The sequence below is a fragment of the Taeniopygia guttata genome, chromosome 2 (genome assembly GCF_048771995.1).
Source record: "Taeniopygia guttata chromosome 2, bTaeGut7.mat, whole genome shotgun sequence".
Classification (NCBI taxonomy): domain Eukaryota; kingdom Metazoa; phylum Chordata; class Aves; order Passeriformes; family Estrildidae; genus Taeniopygia; species Taeniopygia guttata.
In genome coordinates, this window is record NC_133026.1 from 110,389,321 (window position 1) to 110,409,227 (window position 19,907).

The 19,907-nt window shown below is 36.8% G+C and overlaps 1 protein-coding gene across 2 annotated transcripts in view; it reads right to left on the reverse strand.

Moving 5' to 3' along the window:
* Positions 1 to 19,907, reverse strand: part of PRKDC (protein kinase, DNA-activated, catalytic subunit) — an 80,778-nt gene that overhangs the window by 45,284 nt on the left and 15,587 nt on the right. For both annotated transcript variants that reach the window (XM_072924025.1, NM_001271321.2), the window contains 21 exon segments: positions 19,496 to 19,615; positions 18,952 to 19,111; positions 18,416 to 18,522; positions 16,511 to 16,601; positions 15,079 to 15,242; positions 14,273 to 14,425; positions 12,963 to 13,070; positions 11,968 to 12,194; positions 11,456 to 11,550; positions 10,410 to 10,509; positions 9,346 to 9,479; positions 8,600 to 8,845; positions 7,376 to 7,602; positions 6,509 to 6,717; positions 6,264 to 6,396; positions 5,059 to 5,217; positions 4,699 to 4,902; positions 3,417 to 3,602; positions 2,332 to 2,436; positions 1,194 to 1,361; positions 782 to 909 (listed from right to left, as the gene is read on the reverse strand). In XM_072924025.1, coding sequence (XP_072780126.1) covers positions 782 to 909; positions 1,194 to 1,361; positions 2,332 to 2,436; positions 3,417 to 3,602; positions 4,699 to 4,902; positions 5,059 to 5,217; positions 6,264 to 6,396; positions 6,509 to 6,717; positions 7,376 to 7,602; positions 8,600 to 8,845; positions 9,346 to 9,479; positions 10,410 to 10,509; positions 11,456 to 11,550; positions 11,968 to 12,194; positions 12,963 to 13,070; positions 14,273 to 14,425; positions 15,079 to 15,242; positions 16,511 to 16,601; positions 18,416 to 18,522; positions 18,952 to 19,111; positions 19,496 to 19,615 — 3,224 coding nt within the window.

The following is a 19,907-nucleotide window of genomic DNA, read 5'->3' on the forward strand; positions in this document are numbered from 1 at the left end:
TGTGTATCTTTAATAATTTAATCCTAAAGCAAACATTAACTTTCTCAGTTCCTTTTTACTGAAAAATCTAAAAAAAAATCCAGTATATGTGAGAGATGTAGGCAAACAAAAGGAAAAAAAGATCTGTGGCTATCAAGTGTTCCAGTATCAGATGATCTCCTATTTGAAATAATTTTATTAAAGCAAAATTTTCAAAAATAGGATATGGTCGTAAGGTAAATGACTTTGTCCAGGAGATTACATGCTCCACAACAGTCACTACTCAACAGCTCAACAGCCCATCAAAAATGGGAATGTTGGTTTTGGGAGAGATACTGAATACCTCTTCTGTGGATAGAGCATGTTTGAGTCTACAATTTACCACGCTGGAATTATTCAATTAAATAAGTGCATTGCTTATTTTCAAAGGGGTTGAACAAATTAATTTACTGTCAATTAAGGTACTATCAACTTACATGATCATGTGGTTATACAGGGATAGCAAATATACAACAAACAAGTATTATTTTCAACTGGATTATCTCAGAACAAGCTTATTTACAGAAGGCTTTCTAAATTTGCACAGGCATTGAAAGTGTAATCTGGAAATGGGTGTCACTTGTTCACGCTTTGGAAATACTTTGAAAATGTAAAGACAAAAGCAAAACCTGAATTAAAACTATTACATAAAACTTTATAGTGTAAATCATCACTAATATAAGGACAATAAAATACAAGAAGCACATTTGCTTCAGCAAAAATTCAGTGAGAACAAGCACAAAATCCAGTGGACTAAACCCACCTTCTGGAAATTCTTTTGAAGCTGGCTTGAAATAAGTCCTCCATTAAATGCCTGTGGTCTCTACAGAGGATTTCTGTCATCAGTTGCAACAACATTGGACTCTGAGACAATTCTAATACATCTAAAAACTGAAGAAGCAACACATAATATGAAAAGCCACAGTGGATCAAATCACTTCAATCTAATGATGTAATTATTTTTTAATACTGATCAGAAGCAGATGTACAGAAGTATGTGCTTATTTAATGTGCTTCTGTAGATCCAATTTCTGGACAAAGACATAACTGAGAAACATGAAAGATCACCTCATTCGAACCAAGACTCTCTCTCCTTAATTCCAGATCCTGTGAAACCATGTTTCCAGACACAGTTCACTTTGCCTTTTAATTATGTATTCATTAAAAATACTGACCTTCTTAGTGCAGTCTACATAGTTATTGTGCTTCAAGGTTCCTTTGGGAAACTCATCAGACCTCATGGGAAAATTGAAAGCTACGAGTTGATCCAGAGCATTCTTAAGGTCATTAAGCTTTTCTCCTGTCAAATTAGTGAAGAACGGGAGAATTATCACTGCTTGGCCCTGAAGAAAAAAAAAAAAAACAAACATAAAAAAGATACAGATTCACAGAAAAAAAAAAGTTATTCCCTAACTATGAAGCCAGATGAATAGGATTACAAAACAGCAGCAGTGGCTGTTCTTACTGATTCAATGGCTCAGTGTACGAATAAAAATATGTTATGTAGCTGCTTTTTTTTCCCGTTTCTGGATCAGAAAACAGCTTTTAACTTTGATGCCACTGCTGAGTGAGAGTTAAAGCTAATTATGGCTGACATGGTTATGAATACTATCTCATTGTTCTTTTAAGCAAACATTCATTCTCACACAAGTCACCAAATTAATGCATCACCTTGTAGCTAAAGCAGAATCGCCAACTTTGTCTAGTTTGAACACACAGGAACATACAAAACTCTGCCCAATTAAAGGAGGGCCGGCTGAGAAACAACGACACAAAACTTCTCTGAGTACAAAATTTTTTATTACTCTAGTCCAACCAGCATCTTTTATAACTCCTACTTTCAGTCTGTAGTACTTTATCTCCCTCTCCTGACCAAGCTGCATACAGCAGCTACTCCATTAATGCTGGTCTCATACTTGCAGACATCGACGTTAAAATCATGACAGATGTTCATAATTTGACCTGTAGGAAATGCCACTCCTTGCTAAAAGCCTGATTAGCTGTCATTTCTCAAATGAACACTTGGGAGTTCAAGACAACTTGCTACTGATGCTAATTTTTTTCCCTAAAATTTACATTCCTTTCTTCTGAGCAGGGAAAAAAAAAGCACCTTAAAACCAAAGCATGGCATCTGTGATAGTGCCTTCTGTCTGAAGAACAAGAAGGGTGATCTACAAGTTCTAGGATGTTGAACAGAAGAATAAAAACCCAGAAGTCTGTGATAAAAAAATTAAGCCAAATAACAGAGAATTCCATGAACAACTAACATTGTTATTGGGAAGGGTAGGGAAGCTGTTGAAGTGAGCAATTTACCTTAAGATTTAAGCCTAAATTCTGATCAGTAAGTAGACTGGTATAGGTATTAAAAACAGCTGTAAATGCTTCATGATTGGTATTGAAAGAAACTGAAGAGTCTATCTGGAAAGACAGAAGAAATAAAAAATTAGTTTGGGTATTTTTTTTTTAGTAGTTAAAGAGATATGTATTAAAGTATAATAAAAAGCCCTTGAGCTATAGAATTATTTATTTCCAAAAATACACTGAATTAACAGAAAGCAAATGCAGAGTGATTTTGGTTTTAAAAGAAGACTACAAAAGCTCCTACACAGTACAAAGTCATGTTGGTTATTTTTTTTCAATTCCAAAAAATATTAATCTTCTGAAAGCCAAATTTCCTACTGGCCATTTCAGTGCCAGCTAATCCAGCAATACAGTCCACATTCTGTGTCCTAACACATACCTTTAAAACAATTCAAGTTTAAAATAATTAATTATAAAAAATAAAAATTATGCTCAACAGTTGATCTTTGAGTATATTTGTGTACATCTACTTTTTATTAAGTTCCTACAAAAATCCCAAAAGGATAAGTAGAAAATTACATTTTCAAAATAGAGGAAAAAAACCCAGACCAAAATCTTTGTCACAGAAATTAAGTGTTTAAAGTAAAGATAATTCTGAAGTTTGTTAATATGGGTAGAACTCCTCCACTGTGACTTTCTGGATGCCAACATGACAAAGAATGTTACCAGAGGCTACTCACAGTTCACAGTCTGTACTTGTACCAGTTCTCCAAGAGGAAAACAGGTCGCTAAAACATGAGAACAATTAAAAAAAAAAACCAAACAAACCCTCCCCCCAAAAAAAAAACAACCAAAAAAACGAAAAAAAAAAGGTGATAAGGGGGAAGAAGAGCAATATCTAGTAACCTCCACCTGCCCCAAATTTTTTTGTACTACACTAATAAAAACACCCACATTCTAACAATGCCCAACTTTCTCCTTTTTTGCTTTTTTTCCCCCAAACACAAAACATTTGACCTGAACGACATTTTTTGAAAACACAATGTAACCCCTACAGAACCAGAAAGGTTACCTGAAGTTTATAAAGCAGTACTTACCTGCAGAACTTTTGCCAGCAAGGTCAGGACTGCCATTTTGCTCTCGGCAGATGATCCTTTGGCCCACCAGCTATCCAGTTTCTCCCAGTTTCTCAATACAGCTGTCACCAGTTTTGCTCCCTGCTGCTTGCGCACAGCACGGTCCCTAAAGCTCTGATCTAACATGCCATTCAAAATACTCCCAACCTGGAAGGAAGAGCAACAGGTAAGATTCTTGCACCCCAAATAAAAGGATGATAGAATCACTTCAGTGGTATGGGCAGTCATAAAATGAAGCATCACAAATCAATGCTAGATCTAAATCTCAAAAGGATGCAGAAGAAAGGTTTCTATCATGATAGTCACTATCATCTATCAGATACACGTAAAAGAATTAAAGTATTGCAGCATGCTCAGCACAGGAAACACAAGATAATCATCACCAGAAACAGCCTATTAAAACACACATTCCTCTACAGTCTAACTAAACAAGTTTTTGGTATCACCAAAAATGATGCTGCATGTCTTTCAAACTACTGCTTGGATGCAGCACATCTAAGCATAACATTTTGGATTATAAAAGAGCCAATTATTTTTAATGGATGATTCTACTTTGCTTTAATCAAAAGGAAAAGCAGATTTTTGATCTTTTTGACCCTTCTGTTTGCCAGAAGAACTGAAGGAAGATTTCTCAGTTCTAAGTTTCCTTCACAGCACTGAGTTCTATAAGTGCTCAGAATGAGTACATGACGAAGTATCTCACAGTTATTTCAGCTCAGGAGGGCTGTGGGTCTGTGTGTTTCTCTTTTTAATACTCTCTGATCTAGCTCCGCCCTAGTCCTGTGGGCTAAATACCCATTAATAGTTGGAGCTTGTGTTTCAGTTTTGTTTTATCCAAAACAAATCCAAGTCACATGCTCTGGGACCATTCTGCAATGAAAAGCAAAACACAGTAAATGGGTCCCTCCTTTGAAAGGACATTTTTGATCTGAAGTACTATGCAAAGACATCCCGAAATACACAGATTTCAGGATAGCTAATAGGTAAACACTTTCTACTCAGTTTGATCTGAGATCACAGAGTAATATTAGGTTGCCAGAGATCATGATGGTAGCACCAGTAGGTCAAGACAAAAAAAACCCCAAAACTCAAACTAAAAACTATTAGTGCACTGCTGTTTGAAATTCAACCCAATACACTTTTTCCCCTACTACACACTCCACCTCTAAAAACAATAATAAAAGTGTTACTTTTATTGAGTATTCCCTTTTGACTTTGTCCTTTTGAAGAGTAAGCCCAATACCATTTGAGGATTGCTGACAGATGATTCCATAAGACGGACTGTGATCACATCCAGGTTTTTCAGTAGCTGTTGATTGATGGTTTCTGAGAACAGGCTATAGAAATACTGTCCATGAGAGAAATTCATGAGGTGGTTCTGCGATGCTCCTGACAGTGGCACAGATAACACTTCTGTGTTCAACAGCAGACTTACTAGCTCCTCACACTGAAAATCAAGGCATGAAACAAGAGTTATTTCAAGGGCATCACATTTCACTTAGAAATTTCTTAGAAAAGCGCATGATTTTTTTTTTCAAGCTCCCGTCCCAAACTTTTTTCTTTTATTTATTTTAAGGATTGAAACTGGAGAATCACATCCTACCTGCTCATCAATAGCAAAGGCCAGCTGCAGAAGACTGTCAGCTAATCGCTTACTGCTGATGTCTAAGCATGGAAGAGACATCCTTTCACCCTCAGGTGCAATGCCTTTATAAACAACTGAAAGAAGCTTGGAGCCAACTGAGAACTTAGGTCCTTCATCCTATGGAAACCAACAAAGAAATGACAGTCAACAAAATCTGAAAAAAGACTTCCAATCCATCTGTATAATTAAAGCACTTGAATTCCAGATAATTTCCTTATAAAGCAATGTAAATATACCATGATAAGACACCTTTCTAACTCAGGGATGAGATTTTAAACGAGACAACCCTACTGTGTACAAAGTTCAAACAAACTAAAAGTAACTTGACAATGTTCCAAATATTCTGATCCTTCTCCACCTTTTCAGGTTTACTTGATTACAGAAGTAAAATAAATAGCTAAATCAGGATGGATGGGACACAAATGGTAAACCACGCAGCTCCTTGATTATCAATATACTGCAACCACAGGTCTAGATTTTGTTGATATAGAGAATGGATAGCACAAAGAAATTAAATGTTTTGTTACTTTATTAGTTCTGATCAGCCTTGTTACAGCCTCATTCACAAATTCTCAGTCTTTGTGGCTGTGGCACAACCTGTTCCTTCAATTGCTCAAAGTAGACATTTATTACAATCAGAAATTTAGTGAAAGGAATTTCAGTAATATTGTCTACATCCTTACATTTCAGAGGTCTCTATCCCGTTTTCCTGCAACTCAGACCCACTGTATTGCTTCTGATCAGTCAGGAAATACTCCTTTTCTAATTTCCCTCATCACTTTGAATGGTCTATCTGCGTAAAAGTTGTTTAAAAAAATGCCTCCTTTATACGGTAGTTAATCCTGATTTTTTGAGCTTTCAGTCTTGCAAAGCTCACTTAAAGGAAGTTAGAGAATCTACATTCCAATTTCCAGAGTCTGGAGCCAATCAGAAAAAGGCTAACATAGATATAAAGGTTGTTCAAGCCTCAGTATTGTGCTACTCAGATTTGTATGACCATAAAACATTTATTTTTGATCCCATTCAATGCTAGCTCTTCAATGCTGATCTCATTTTAAACAGCATCATCTAATCTGTTCTCTGTTTTTATCCTGGTGTTTTACACAGGAAAAGCTCTTTACAATCTACAAATGTTTACTATTATTTTCTGTATTAACAATTACCTGACCATGAAGAACAGAATGAAGCACGCCAGATTTCTGGAGCTGTTTGCAGGCAGAAAGGACAGCACTAAACCTAACTTGATCCAAACGTGCCTCTGAATTAAACAGATCAACAGAGCAAAGGTCCTCAAGGCTACAGAGGAAATAGAAGGAATAATGTTACATTAGTGCACCCACAGACATTATTTACTTTCCATGGTGAGGGTTTGTTCTGGACTCATGCTTACCAGAAAGCCCCTACTTACCTCTGTGGTGTAATTCTTCCTTTTATGCACAATTTCAAAGATTCCTGATAGGGAGATTTCATCAGAGCTTTCATGAGTCTTACTGAGATATCTGGGAGGTTTTTCATGACTTGCACATCAGCTGTGTTAAAGCCTATGTGTGATGGATCATACACCGTCATCACCACAAGCTCTATAAAGCTTGCATTTAGCAGTTCCTTCTCAAGCAGCTAGAAAGAAAAAAAAATGAAAACAAAAACTTGAAAAATTCATTCAGATTTCCCTATTTAATTTTTCATAACTTACCATTAATCCTATCTCAAATGACCAAACATGAAACAGTACCTATTCTTGCTGATTTTCTCTATAGAAATGTCCAACTTTCAAACGTTTATGCTAATGCACAGAAATTAGGTATCTATAAACATGGACATAGAATGCATGCTATCCCACCAAACTGCAAGTTAGATCTTTTAAACCACATAGGCCTGCTTCAGTCTTGACTATACACCTGTAAATCCTGATGTGCATCTCTGTGCACACTATCAGAGATTTGCTGACGAGACAATCACAGTCTCAGAACTAAACCTGGGAGTGTAAATTTCCTAAGAGACTCATAAGTACTCATAAGTATTATACCTTATATAGTTAAATACGACTTATTGCATCAAATAGAGAGACCAATAGAGAAACCTGAATATCTATACTGAATTCAAGAAAGGCAGATTGTGTCGATTCTGTTTTTTAAGCAGCTACCACTTCCACAGATTTAATGCCATCAGGAATCAGACAGGAAATATTCACTGCAAGTACTCCATATACAGAACACATATATTTAACTACATATAAAATTTGTATCTTTTATCCATTACAGATTTCAGAGCCTACCTTCCAGAAATCCTGCTGGCACATTTCCAGGATGGCGGTGACAAACTCCATGATCCGGACTATAATGGTGCACTTGCTGTAGTTGTACATGTCCCTTTCCTGAGGACTGAACATGCTGCCTTTCAAACTGCTATCAAAGCACTGCTCTGCTGCATGGATATCATGCAAAGCAAGAGTGTCCAGGAAGAACTGCACAGCTTTCAAGAATGAGGAACTTTTATTTACACCTAGAAAGAATTACACCAAGTTGAAATGACATTGTTTCATGCTTGAAAGAAAACAATCAAACTGAGATAACAAACAGGAAGAGGCACATCCCACACCAGTGTTTTCTGAAAGCTCTATGCCACTTCTAAATATTACCATTCTGGGTAACAGAATAGTAAGACAGCGTTGTACTTTGTGATCACTCTGGCAACTAGCCACTACAAGCACTTATTAACAATGATGATGATTTAGGCTTATGTAATTAATTGGATAAAAATTTCTAATCCCTAGTTTTGACTTAGCCTCATGCTAGCTGCAACCAACAATGATCTTACAGTATTGTTTTAAATCAAGACAGACTCACCACTGACAGACAGATCACCTGAAAGTTGTACAAGACTATGAATCTGTAATATTGATGAACAAAAGCATTTTGTTTAAGCTTGACAGAATAATTGAAAGAAAAACCTTTTGGGAGACCCAGTGGCTACACAAGGTGTTATTATTTAACCTGACCAAAATTCAAACACGGCCTTTGGACTTGATGCAGTTGATGCATCAGGAACTGAAGAAAGGTAACATGTACGGGACTTGAAGTGAAAAGGTGCCTTATTTTCTGATAGCTTCCTGCAGATATTAATCAACAGCAGGTAAAAAGCTTTAGAAGGATGTCAAGAAAAATATGATAAAAACCTATTGCTTTTCTATGCAGTGGGAAATTAGCTGTACAGAATAACTTTTGAAGATGAGATAGACTAAAAGGAGCTTCTGGGTAAGCGGATGACTCAGAAATGCAAAGATGTATTTCTAGGGCTAAAAGGAAACATTATAAGATACATAGTACTTAATAAAAAATCCCCATCCTATTACAACTATCATTGGAAAACTTTGGGTGAGTTTGCAAAACCATCTAGTCTGCATTTGAGAAAAGAACTTAAATTCCAAGTTAAGGACTCATCTTGGGTGGGCTTTGTGTAACACACACGAATGAAATTAATGCAACAGTTAATCACTCACCCAGTACTTCATTAAGTTTGATCATCTGCAGCTCAAAGAATGTATTGTAGCAATCCAGTGCTGCTAAGAACATGTCCATCCACTGCATGACAGCCTGTAAACTGAAGGGTTCCTGCATGCCACGGAGAGTTGGCTGAGAAAGGATCCCAGATGGACTTTTGGCATCAGTGCCACCTCCTTCAAATTTGCTAATGAGGAAAGAGTTTTTTAGAGTATCAGCCAGCCAAGAAGATGGAGACTTGTTTCCTGACAGAAATAGAAACACAAATATAAATTTTCTAGGAAAAACACATTTCAAACTAGCAAGGAACTAGAGGAAAACGAACTAACAACTTTGTGATTTAAACTGGGTCTTCTAGCAGAGAAGGTATTGATTCTAGTTTAGCCTTGGCCACATTCCTAAAATTCCCACATTTCTCTTCATTCCATAGGGAAGAGGCCAATTTTTAAGACATTCATAGTTCCCTATCAACAAATTTCACTTTTCTTAGCTGGATACACACCAGCAGTTTTGGGCCTGGAAGTAAGTCTGCAATAAAAGCCTCTTCTATGCCCAAAAATATCCGTCAGACTCTGAGGTTCTCACAGTACCCAAATTGCAATCTAAGCAACAACTCTGTTTCTATTCAACAACGCTGAGTGAACACATATTTACTTGTAGTTACTACCTTACATAGAAAACACAGAGGGAAGGCATGCACGGAATTTAGAAAGCAAAGATAACAGTGCACTGTGACTTAAAATACCTGGTAACAAAGGAACAAATTCATAGAAGAGCTCCATGGCTTTATGTCGGCACTCTGTCTGAGGTCGTCCACATTGCACTAAGAGCCACATAACAATGTCCTGAAGACACACAGATTTAGTAGCTGGGAATCCCCTGCACAAAAATATTAGGGGTTAACAGTCCTCTTGGCATCTACCAAGAAGCAATAGTCTCCCAGTTGAATAAAATAAAAATGTTCCATGAGCACTACGAATCCCTTTTATCTATCAAACCACCACCCCTCTGCACCACCTGAAAGCCTTCTTCCACCATCATGTCTGGCACTGCTTTCCCTTCTCCTCACTCTACTTGGGATCCCCAGAGCATAGTCCTTGTAGAAAACAATTTTAAATGCAGAAGCAGGTATCTTCTCTTCTCTTTGCAAACTCAAAGAGGTAAAATGGAGATTAAAATTTAAATAAGAGTTTTTCTCCATCCCCATAATCATCTCATAACTTATCAAACGCCACACCAGTGACCCAAATCTAAACTCCACTTGCCAGTTTCTTTAAGATCACGTGATAATTTGGGTTAAAAGGCAACTAATGAGATCTCTAATCCAACCTCCTGATCAAATCAGGGTCAGCCAGGTGACTCAGAGCTTCATCCACCCTGATACAGAATCCATTTTTGCTTCTTTTATCTTTTTTGTTTCCCTTCTTTAATTGCTGATTATCCTGTTGCAGCTTGTCCTGCTTCTGGTGACATTTAACAACAGTAAGAACAAGCAACTTTGGAGGAGTTTCCTCCAAGTGCTTTGTAGCACCAGTGCTAATGTTATTTTAAACACTGGCGTGAGGGAATCATGCTCTTCTCTTCTGCCTCTTCTTGCTAAACTAAATCAAATTCATCATGCTGGAATAAAGAATCACGCTCCTCTCATATTATGTCCAGTGTTTTCCCACCAGCGGTTCAACAGACAATATCAGGAGGTCTGGATCAGCAAGAATAGAATGAAATCCCCATTCAGAATCCCAAGCATTTAATGGAACTACTGATCATGTTTATTAAAATGCAATATGGAAATAAATGCAAATAGCTGACCGTGGTAGCCGGCGTTTTCCTTCCTTGTTCAGAGAAGGTGCTTTATGCTTGATTATGCGCTTCAGGTGATTAATAGCATCACAGCACTGCTGGGCAGTACCTGTTGGAGAGAGGGAATTGACATCTCTAAAAAAATGCCAGTAATGTAATTTGGTTAAATGAATTGAGATTGCACTGTAGACATGGTGCAAGAGACTTATACAGATGATAATGTCTATTAGCTCAACTACTCTGTGCTTCTACAGTAAATTTTTCAAAGGTGCAGAACAAAATCACAAAACACCAGACAGGCCAGCTTGGCCTGAGCCAAGCCTGAGGCCTTTGGTAGAAAACTGTGCATTCTACTTTTTGTGATCATGCTTAGAGAAACTGTAAAATTTTCCCATGTGAGTAATTCTTCTGGGACACTTCTACCATATCCTGAACTCTTCCTCTGAAAGAAATTAAGTTTTGTTACACCAACTTTTGGCTTTATGTTCTAATTACTATTAATTGATGAAAGAGTACGGTAAAAAAAAAAGAGAAAAGTAGATTTACTGAAGTACTGTGAAAGAGGTCACAGGATCTTCATAAAACTACATACTATTGTAAAGAATGACAAGACAATGGGGAAAAGGTATCATAGAAGAGTGGAAATATTCCACAGATATATCAAAATGACAATTTTTTTGAGCATTCGTTTGTTACATAAAAATAGACCGATCCTCGTCAAGCTACATTTTTTTTACACCATGTAATTGCAAAACCACAACTCAAACCTGAAGCACAACCAGCATTTTTAGTGTTATTACAAAACTGTAAATCATCATAAATATGAAAAGGTTCCTTCTCCTAGGCTCAAAATATTCCACCTCTTTGAATCAAAGGGTTGATTCAAAGAGTTCCTAACTAGATATTAAATGACCACTCTACTGATAATAAAAAAGAATTCTTCCTTTGTTGCAGAAATAAGCAAAAGTATTTTTCTTACAGTTACAATTTTTTGTTTTTAACCCAAGATTCCACAAGGTAACTTCTTCTTCATTCCACAATTAACTATGGCTCACCTAATGACTTCTCATCTGTATGGGCTAAAGCCAGGCTTTCCAGAAAAACAACCAGTGCTTCAAATACGAACTGCTCCACCAGAGAATTTTCTTCCCTTTCAAAAAACAGGAAAATATTTCAAGAGAAACATGAGTTGAAGAAGCACTAAATGTAATACCCTAAATAAAACCACCAAATTAAATACTATAAAGATAGACTGTAAAAGACGTTTGCACAAAAAAGTAAATCTAAACCAGTTTAAAAAATAGCAGTGAAATTTGCTGAGCATCCTGAAAAGGCATAAAAACTTCCTATAAACTTGTGATAAAATTTTATTTTCATAAATTTCACACAGACAGAAAGACCCAACAACAAAATTATTATTAAAAATAAGCTGAATTAACTGAATGTTACAGCTACCATATACATTAATAAAATGAGTGTCAGTGGATGACTATTTGAGCTGTAACTCTTTTTATCTCATTGAACATTTAGGCTAAGTTAGTTACTGTTTCAAGCTCTGCTTGCTCACCTAAATTCTCTGTAGATATTGTTAAAAGCAAGTGCTGCACCCAGCCTCTTGAAAGCACTGGGGTGAAGAGCAAGACTGTACAACCGTTTAAAAAGAGACTTAGTGTTTGCTGGGCTTTCCTCCTGCTGTCTCGGTGTTGTCTGCTTGATAGACCATTTCAAGAATTCTCGTATGCACTGACCGCAGAAATCTCTCAAAGTGCTGTCAACTGGATCCACTATGCCACTCTGAAATGACACAAGGTTATTTCATCTCAAGAATGAGAAAAACCCCGCCACTGCCTCTGTCCAGTATTACAGCAGCTTACCTACATTGCATTATTTGAAAATTAAAAAACTGTACTCACAGCTTACCAGAAATTAACAAATTGCTACTGTCCGAGGGAAGGGCAGAACTTTCAGCCCTCACAGTGCTGAATTACACCTTAAAGATCTGTATTTCTATTCCTGTCTCAGCCACCAATGTAAGTCACTTAATTTTCTGATGGGTGTCCTTCCTCTGCATAAGAAATGGTGTGACAACACTGACTTTCATTAAGAAAAAGTACTCCAATCCCCTCAGCCTGCCTTGCCTCTAACCACTTCTGTTCAGTGAAAAGCTAGTCTTGAATGCAAAACTTTTGCAGCTGGTAAAGGCAAAGATACTTAGAGAAAAATTAAGCACACAACAAAGGCATTCAGGGGGATGAATGGTCAATGTGCTTCAGTTGTTCATAGCTCAAACCGATGATAAAGAGTGTTTCATTTTTCTGAAGATGATATACCTGCATTTTGAGAATGCCAAAGAGAAATTCATAATCAAAATCTCAGTTAAGAAATATTAAATGGTTATTAGAAAAGAAATAAATAAACCAACCAACCATTTTCTTTCTTTCAAATAGTTAAGGGGCCATTCTATCTGTTCATGTGTTCCTGGTTGCTTCAGCAGTAAAATGATGCTAGTTAAAAATGAAGCCACATGGCACAGAGGAAAGAGAGGAAAGACTTATGACCTACCAGGATAGCTTCCAGGAGTGCCATTGTATCTTGACTCTCAAATTTTTTGTTGTTGGTAAACCAGTGAATGAGCTGCATGACCAAAGGCTCATACAATTGTCTTGCTACCTGAAAAGAGCAAACATTAACTACATTTCTAGGACCAATACATTTCTATGCTACTTCGCTATTAATATGTAAGAATAAAAAAACAGTACTTTGAAAAAGGGTTTATAAAATGAATAACCAATTTCATATTACATTCCTATATCAAGCATCAAAAAAACCCAGACAATTAAAATGGGTTAGATGCTTTCTATTCAGCTAGTCTTCATCACCTCCAAGCTTACTTTCAGTAATATCCTTTAAGACAAAGAACATTGCATGCCAGACTGATGGGTCAATACACAAGCAGGGAAACAGGGATGTTTGTTTCTTAATCCATATTTAGATCTAAAAATCTATTTTACCATTAATCTTACTTCCTGGATTTCAACAATTCTACCTGTAAATCAATCTGATTGATCACTGTCATACTATAGCATGAAAGGAAGAAACACCAAATACACTGTTTTATGCATATACACATGCTTCAACTGCAGTGCCTGTGGCTTGGACCACAAATCCAGACATAATTTACCCATGGTTTATGTTCAGCCACACACCAGCAAAAGAGGTTTCACCTAAACTGCTAACACAGCTTCCTGTCTATTTTAACAGAACACAAGATCTCTTTGATCTAAAAATAGGTATGGATGCCAGGGTCCAAACAGCAGTCTCAAAAGGCACAAACCCTGTAATTTCAGTGGATATGAACCTACATGTCTATTCTGTTTTGTGCAAAGGAGGAGAAACAGTGTTTAAATGTGTTTAAATGAAATATACCATCTGTAGGTACCAAAAAGGCAGCTACAAATTCTCTCCTAAATGCTTTTCCTATGAGTGCAGCTTTGCACACACTCAATATCAAAACAATCAACTTCACCTCCAATTAACTTCTTACTGAAAGACAACCGAAATTAAATATGATGATAAAGAGGGTTACTGCCACAAACTCCCTCAGTGAACCATGCAACCTGAATCTCTCTTGTACACTTCTCTCAGGTACTCTGAAACACACTGCATTATAGAAGTATTTGAAAAGGTTTCAACCCCACTCCCAAAATCTGGATGATCCATCCCTAGAATAGAATTTCAGCTTACAAAATACTCTTCATTTGGGGAAAAAAAACCCCAACATGTTAGGAAAACTTCTAAATAAAACTATTCATTAATTCTCACACCTAAAGGTATTTGAACGAGCTAAAAGTCATACAAATAAATCTGCTTACCTGGTCTATGTCACAAGCAAGACGAAGCAGAGCTGGAAACACTCGCTTATGTAAATGGTACATAGGTGGGGGACCCTGATGGCCTTCTGGCATCTGAGAGGCTTTCCCCAACATATATGTGACTATGCCATGCAGCAGCTCACATGCTGCAACCTGAAATTTAAAAATGCCTTTGGTTATTCATCCATTACTTTCACAGAGAAGACAAAATTGTCAGCAGGAGTGAATGAGTCACATGAAAGGGTGTACTTGAGAAAACACACCTATGCTAAAGCACCATTCCAGGAACAGATCATGACTATGTAAATAATTTGCACACATACTAACTGGCGTTTTTCCTAATGTTTTAGTCTCTGTTATGGGCAGTCACATATCAGCTGGAAAAAGTTCATCATCAGATAAGTTACCCATAGTGTTTTCAAGGATACTTCCAGTCTGAAGTCTGGGTATCAACATCCCAATCCAGCACAGCACCAAAGTATTTGCTTAAGTGTTCTGCTGGACTGAGCCCACATGTTCACAGGCTGGGCATTATGAGGAGGCCAAACAACACTAGTTTAAAAACATTCACTAGTTTAAAATTTTTATTTTTATGTTCAATCAATCACAATGCTGTCTGACAGAGCTTACAGCAACTTCTGCTCTTTAGCTTCTAAACACTTAGAACAGTGTAATCAAGAAAGGGCATCAAAGAAGCACATTGCTACCTATGAATTAATTAAAACAGGTCTGTAGTAACAAGGAAGACATTATTTTATGTGATTTTATCAGCTAGCATAAAACAAGATGTAGAAAAAAATCAATACTTTTGTTTGCCTGTCACTTGCAGAAAGAGCCAGTTCAGTCACATGAGGCAAAAATAAGTCCAAGTAGATGACAGGCTTCATATCTGCAAATGGTACAGCAAAGCTCAGGCGCTTCTCAGCGTCCCAGGATACACATTTCTTCATCATCTCTTCTGCAGAGGTAGCTGATGCATTTGAAAGATGAAAACAAAAATTAATACAATATACATAAAGCAAGTATTTACCTAGTTCAGTCAAAAAAATCTATAACCTTCCAACTTCAGTCAGATTGTCATGCAATGCTAATGCTTTATAAATTACTGAAAAATATGTAGCCATCGTTTCAGATGACAGTTACAGCAGTCTCCAGTTTTAATATAGGTTAAGTTTGGAAACAAATCTAGAAGACATTGAATCACAGTTGATTCAAAATACTTCTGTAAGACATTCAATATAATGCATTTGTCTTCTAATGTTACAGAAAATTCTTGAAGGTGAATCAGACAAGATCCAACATACTGACTCCTGCAATTGCACAGAAAATGACTACATTTATAGCCATTTATAGCTTCCCTTCAAGGAAAACTGGCATACTTACTCCCTTCTCTCCCTATATTCCCATATTTATAAATTTGGTTAACAAAATCTGACCACAATTTGTATTTCATTTCCAGAGTATAAGGCTACTTTCCTCCAGTATTTTTGAGTAAGTAACAGAGAAGCACTTGGCAGAAAGAAAATTGATTGTAAAGACAGAAAAAAAAACCAAAACCACAAGCATGCAAAGAAAGAAAAAAAAGTGCACAGTGCTTCACTAATTTTTAGATTAACTAAATTTTCTGCTGAATTCATCCCTTGAATCTCATGGTCAGGGATTACACTATTTTTTTCCATTTGTATTAGACTGTATCATATTTAATATTTCAATTATAAAGCTTGTTCATGGACTGGACAGAGAAAGGGAGAAAATGTTGTCTTTTTTTTGAGGTGCACCAAAATGGAACTGTAGTACCCACACATACTAAAGGCACGATGTACCTTAAACTCACAAGTGAAAAAGTAAGCTTACTGAGATTTACACAATTCATGACTGCAGTTCTTAAGTACTGAGAAATGTAGTAGATGTAGAAATAAGTACCAAGGAGCTACAAACTGGGACAAAGTGTTAAAATGGCTTTGCAGACAGAAGATGAAGAGTGGAATAAATAAAACCATATACTTAGATGCATAGTTTTTTGCTTTCACCTGTAGTTTCCTAAACACTTTCCCTACTCCATATTAAGTTGGTATTATATACTTTTGCTCTACTAAAATCCCAAACTGAATAACAGTAACTTGGTTTAAAGGAAAGCAACAAAAAAACAGGCATACAAAAGTGGTGTTGAGGCCTTAATGAAATCTAATTGCAAGAGAGGCAGCAGAGACATATAAATATTTTCTACAGGATACTCACCTGTAATTAAGTTGTGGTTAATCTGCCCTCCCAAAGATCCAAGAAGGCGTGCCACTCTAGTCCTTACTGCTTCCAAGGAGGAACTATTATCCTAAATAATTCAATAGATTAGTATTAGTGAAAGAACAGTTACTTCTGTATAGAAGTAATCTGGTTTACAGAGTAAATGAAGGTCTTATGGCCCTTATTAAATACAGATGGCAAGATGAAACCATGAGGAGAAGAATTGTATCAAACAAGAGAAGAGCTTTAGTTTAGTAAACAAAAGAGGGCAAGACTAGAAAGCATTTTCATTGCAGTTTGTGAGCTTTCACTTATCATTTCTCAAGTAAAATTTTATTATCACAGATAACACATAACTACAGAATAACAGTACAGAAACAAACCTGAAGCAAAATTGCTCTTTTCATTTGCTTTGATTCCAGAACTTAAAGTTTACGTCCTGTACCTATACAGAATCACAGGATCATTTAGATTACAGAAGACCTCTAAAGTCATCAAGGCCAACCATTAACCCAGCACTGCCACATTCATCACTAAGCTATGTCCTCAAGTGCCACACACATATGTTTTTGAACACTTCAGGGATAGTGATTCTACCGCTTAACCTGTTCCAATGCTTGACAACCTCTTTCATGAAGATATTTTTCCAAATATCCAATCTAAACTTCCTCTGGCACAACCAGAGGCCACTTGCTCTTGTCCTGTCACTTGTTACCTGGGAGACCGACCCCCACCTGGCTACAAGCTCCTTTCAGATAGTTGTGAAGAGGAATAAGGTCTCCCCTGAGCCTCCTTTCTCCAGACTCAACAGCGCCTCTCTCAGGCAACTGATTTTCAGTGCAGCCTGTACAGGATACAAAATTAACTAATTTTGTTTCACAGAATCACAGAATGATCAAGGTTGGAAGGGGCCGCTGCAGGTCATCTGGTCTAAACTCCCTTCTCAAGCAGGGTCATTCTAGAGCACATGCACAGGATTGCATCCAGACAGTTATGGAATATCACCACTGAGAGAGACTCCATAACTTCTCTGAGAAATCTGTCCCAGTGCTCAGTCAGTGCACAGTAAAGAAGTTCTTCATCATATTAAATGGAACTTCCTGGGCATCAGTCTCTACCCACTGCCTCTTGCCTTATTGCTGGGCACCACTGAGAAGAGCCTGGCTCCATCCTCCTGCATCTTCCCTTCAGATACTGATAGATATTGATGAGGTCTCCTTTCAGTCTTCAGGTTAAACAGCCCGAGATCCTGCAGCCTTTCCTCATTAGAGGTGTTCCAGTCCTCTAATCATCTTTGTAGCTCTCTACTCACTCCAGGTGCATCATGTTTAAAGACAACCAGGTTGGAAAGAGTTCTATATATAGGCGTAATGTCACATCTAAAAAGAGGCTTATTCCAAGTTAGTTCGTGTATTAGAATATACAAATAAAACTACACTTACATTTGAGAGGCCACTGGACAAAGTAATATGTATGTTGGCCTCTAAAGACTGTAAGCTTATCCACAAGACAATTAAAAATCCCCCAAATGCTTAAACATTCACAAAACTGTACTGCCTACTGCAAAGCTGCTGAGCTGGGTGTTGGGAGTCAAATTTTTGTTGATTTTGGGTGTTGGGAGTCAAATTTTTGTTGCCATAATGTATCAGTCTTGAGGTGATACTGACTTACAGTATTTCTTCAGTCCCCTTTCCCTGCTTAATTCCCATCCTCACCCCAGAATACGACATCTTTCCAGCTGTGCTGATGTTATAGCTTCCTGAGCCACACTCTAGAATGGAATTCATTAAACTCATCTAAGGTAGAACTATCTCTCATTAAAAAAACCAAAAGTATGCATGCAAGAAAGGAAAAGAAGCAGTGGGATTAACATTTAACTGTAAAAAGAAAGAGGGTTCTTACCACTGAAAATGTCTTTGCTTTTCTTATACGCTGTATCACAACTTTATTACGTCCTTTCAGGGCTGCTTGAGAAAGTTTCCTTACTTCCCAGTTATTCTGGGATTCAACTGATGAACAAAAAACCAGCATATCAACACCAGTTTATTGTACCAGCATCTCATGCATCTACTCATAGTTTCATTAAAAAAACCCCACACTCTTTTTTTGCCCATTTTTATTTTTAAAATGTGAAAATTATTCTTTCATTTAAAATCTTCACTAAGGAAAATAAGTCTCTTAGTAAAACTAAGCTAATTTAAGCAAAAAAAGGACATATCACACAGAAATAATAAATAAAATGGCAACGATTACTGATTGTTCAGCAGAAGCAAGTAAATACTAGCTTAAGAAAAAGTGCATTTTGGGGTGTAAGGGAAGTTATACTGTTCCAAACACAGAAAGTGCACAACCTAAGTAAAAGGTATGGCATGTCCACATCTTTAGAAAAAAATTATTTTCCTCTTCCTTAAGACTAGCGACTTTTTGCATGTACGTACCTGTAGATGTAGAGCTTTTCAAATAACCATCAAGAAGAGGCAGGACATCCTTGTAATAGGGTTGTATTATATGCCTGGGGATGTGAGCTGACCAGTCTTCCAAAGCATCCAGGCCCAGATCAGCCATTGGGGTACAGCTAAGGCCCAGCTTAAATGAATTCTAAATGTCAAATACAAAACTATCAGCCTTTTACACTTATTCACTAGTGTTACTTAATGGTAAAAAAAGACAAATTTAAAAGCATGTAGTGTACATTTCCCTTTGCAATAACTTTTCTCTGTTTAGCATCTCACTCAAGATTAGCACAGGAGATATGTTTATATTGCAACACAGGCACTATGAGAGTCTGAGTCTGAGTGCAAAAGCAAATACCAACAACTTACTTTTTATCCAAAGAGTCAAGCCATTTGTGTTCTGTCTTACTGAAGACTGTAGATAGCTTAACAGCTACCTTAATAGTTACCTTAATACTGACTTTGTTACAGAATGTTTGCACATATTTTAGGGAAAAAAAAGTGTTAGCTATACATCACTTTGACTCACCTGCAGAGCAGGAATATATACTTTGATATCAAGCATGATGATGTCATGTGGTAAAGAGAGCAAAAAAATCAGACAAGATGCCAACAACTCATCTTTATACTGTTTCATTTTTGCTGCAACCTAAAAGTCAGATAAATAGATTGAGAACAAATGCAAACCTTTTAAAATCTTAGTTTCGCTGTATCAAAACCCATGTAAAATAAGCCAAAACCAATACTGGAATTTCATTCAACTGCAGACAGTTACCAGAAATATTTATACTGTTATTTCTCAATTGTATATGAATTGGTGACCAATAAACCTCTTCTGACATTAAAAAAAAACTGACCAAAAAGGATCTTAAAATTCCACTATGTTGCACAGCTCAAAAAGTAAGAATACTCTACTGTGTTTAAGACTCCTCAGAATATAA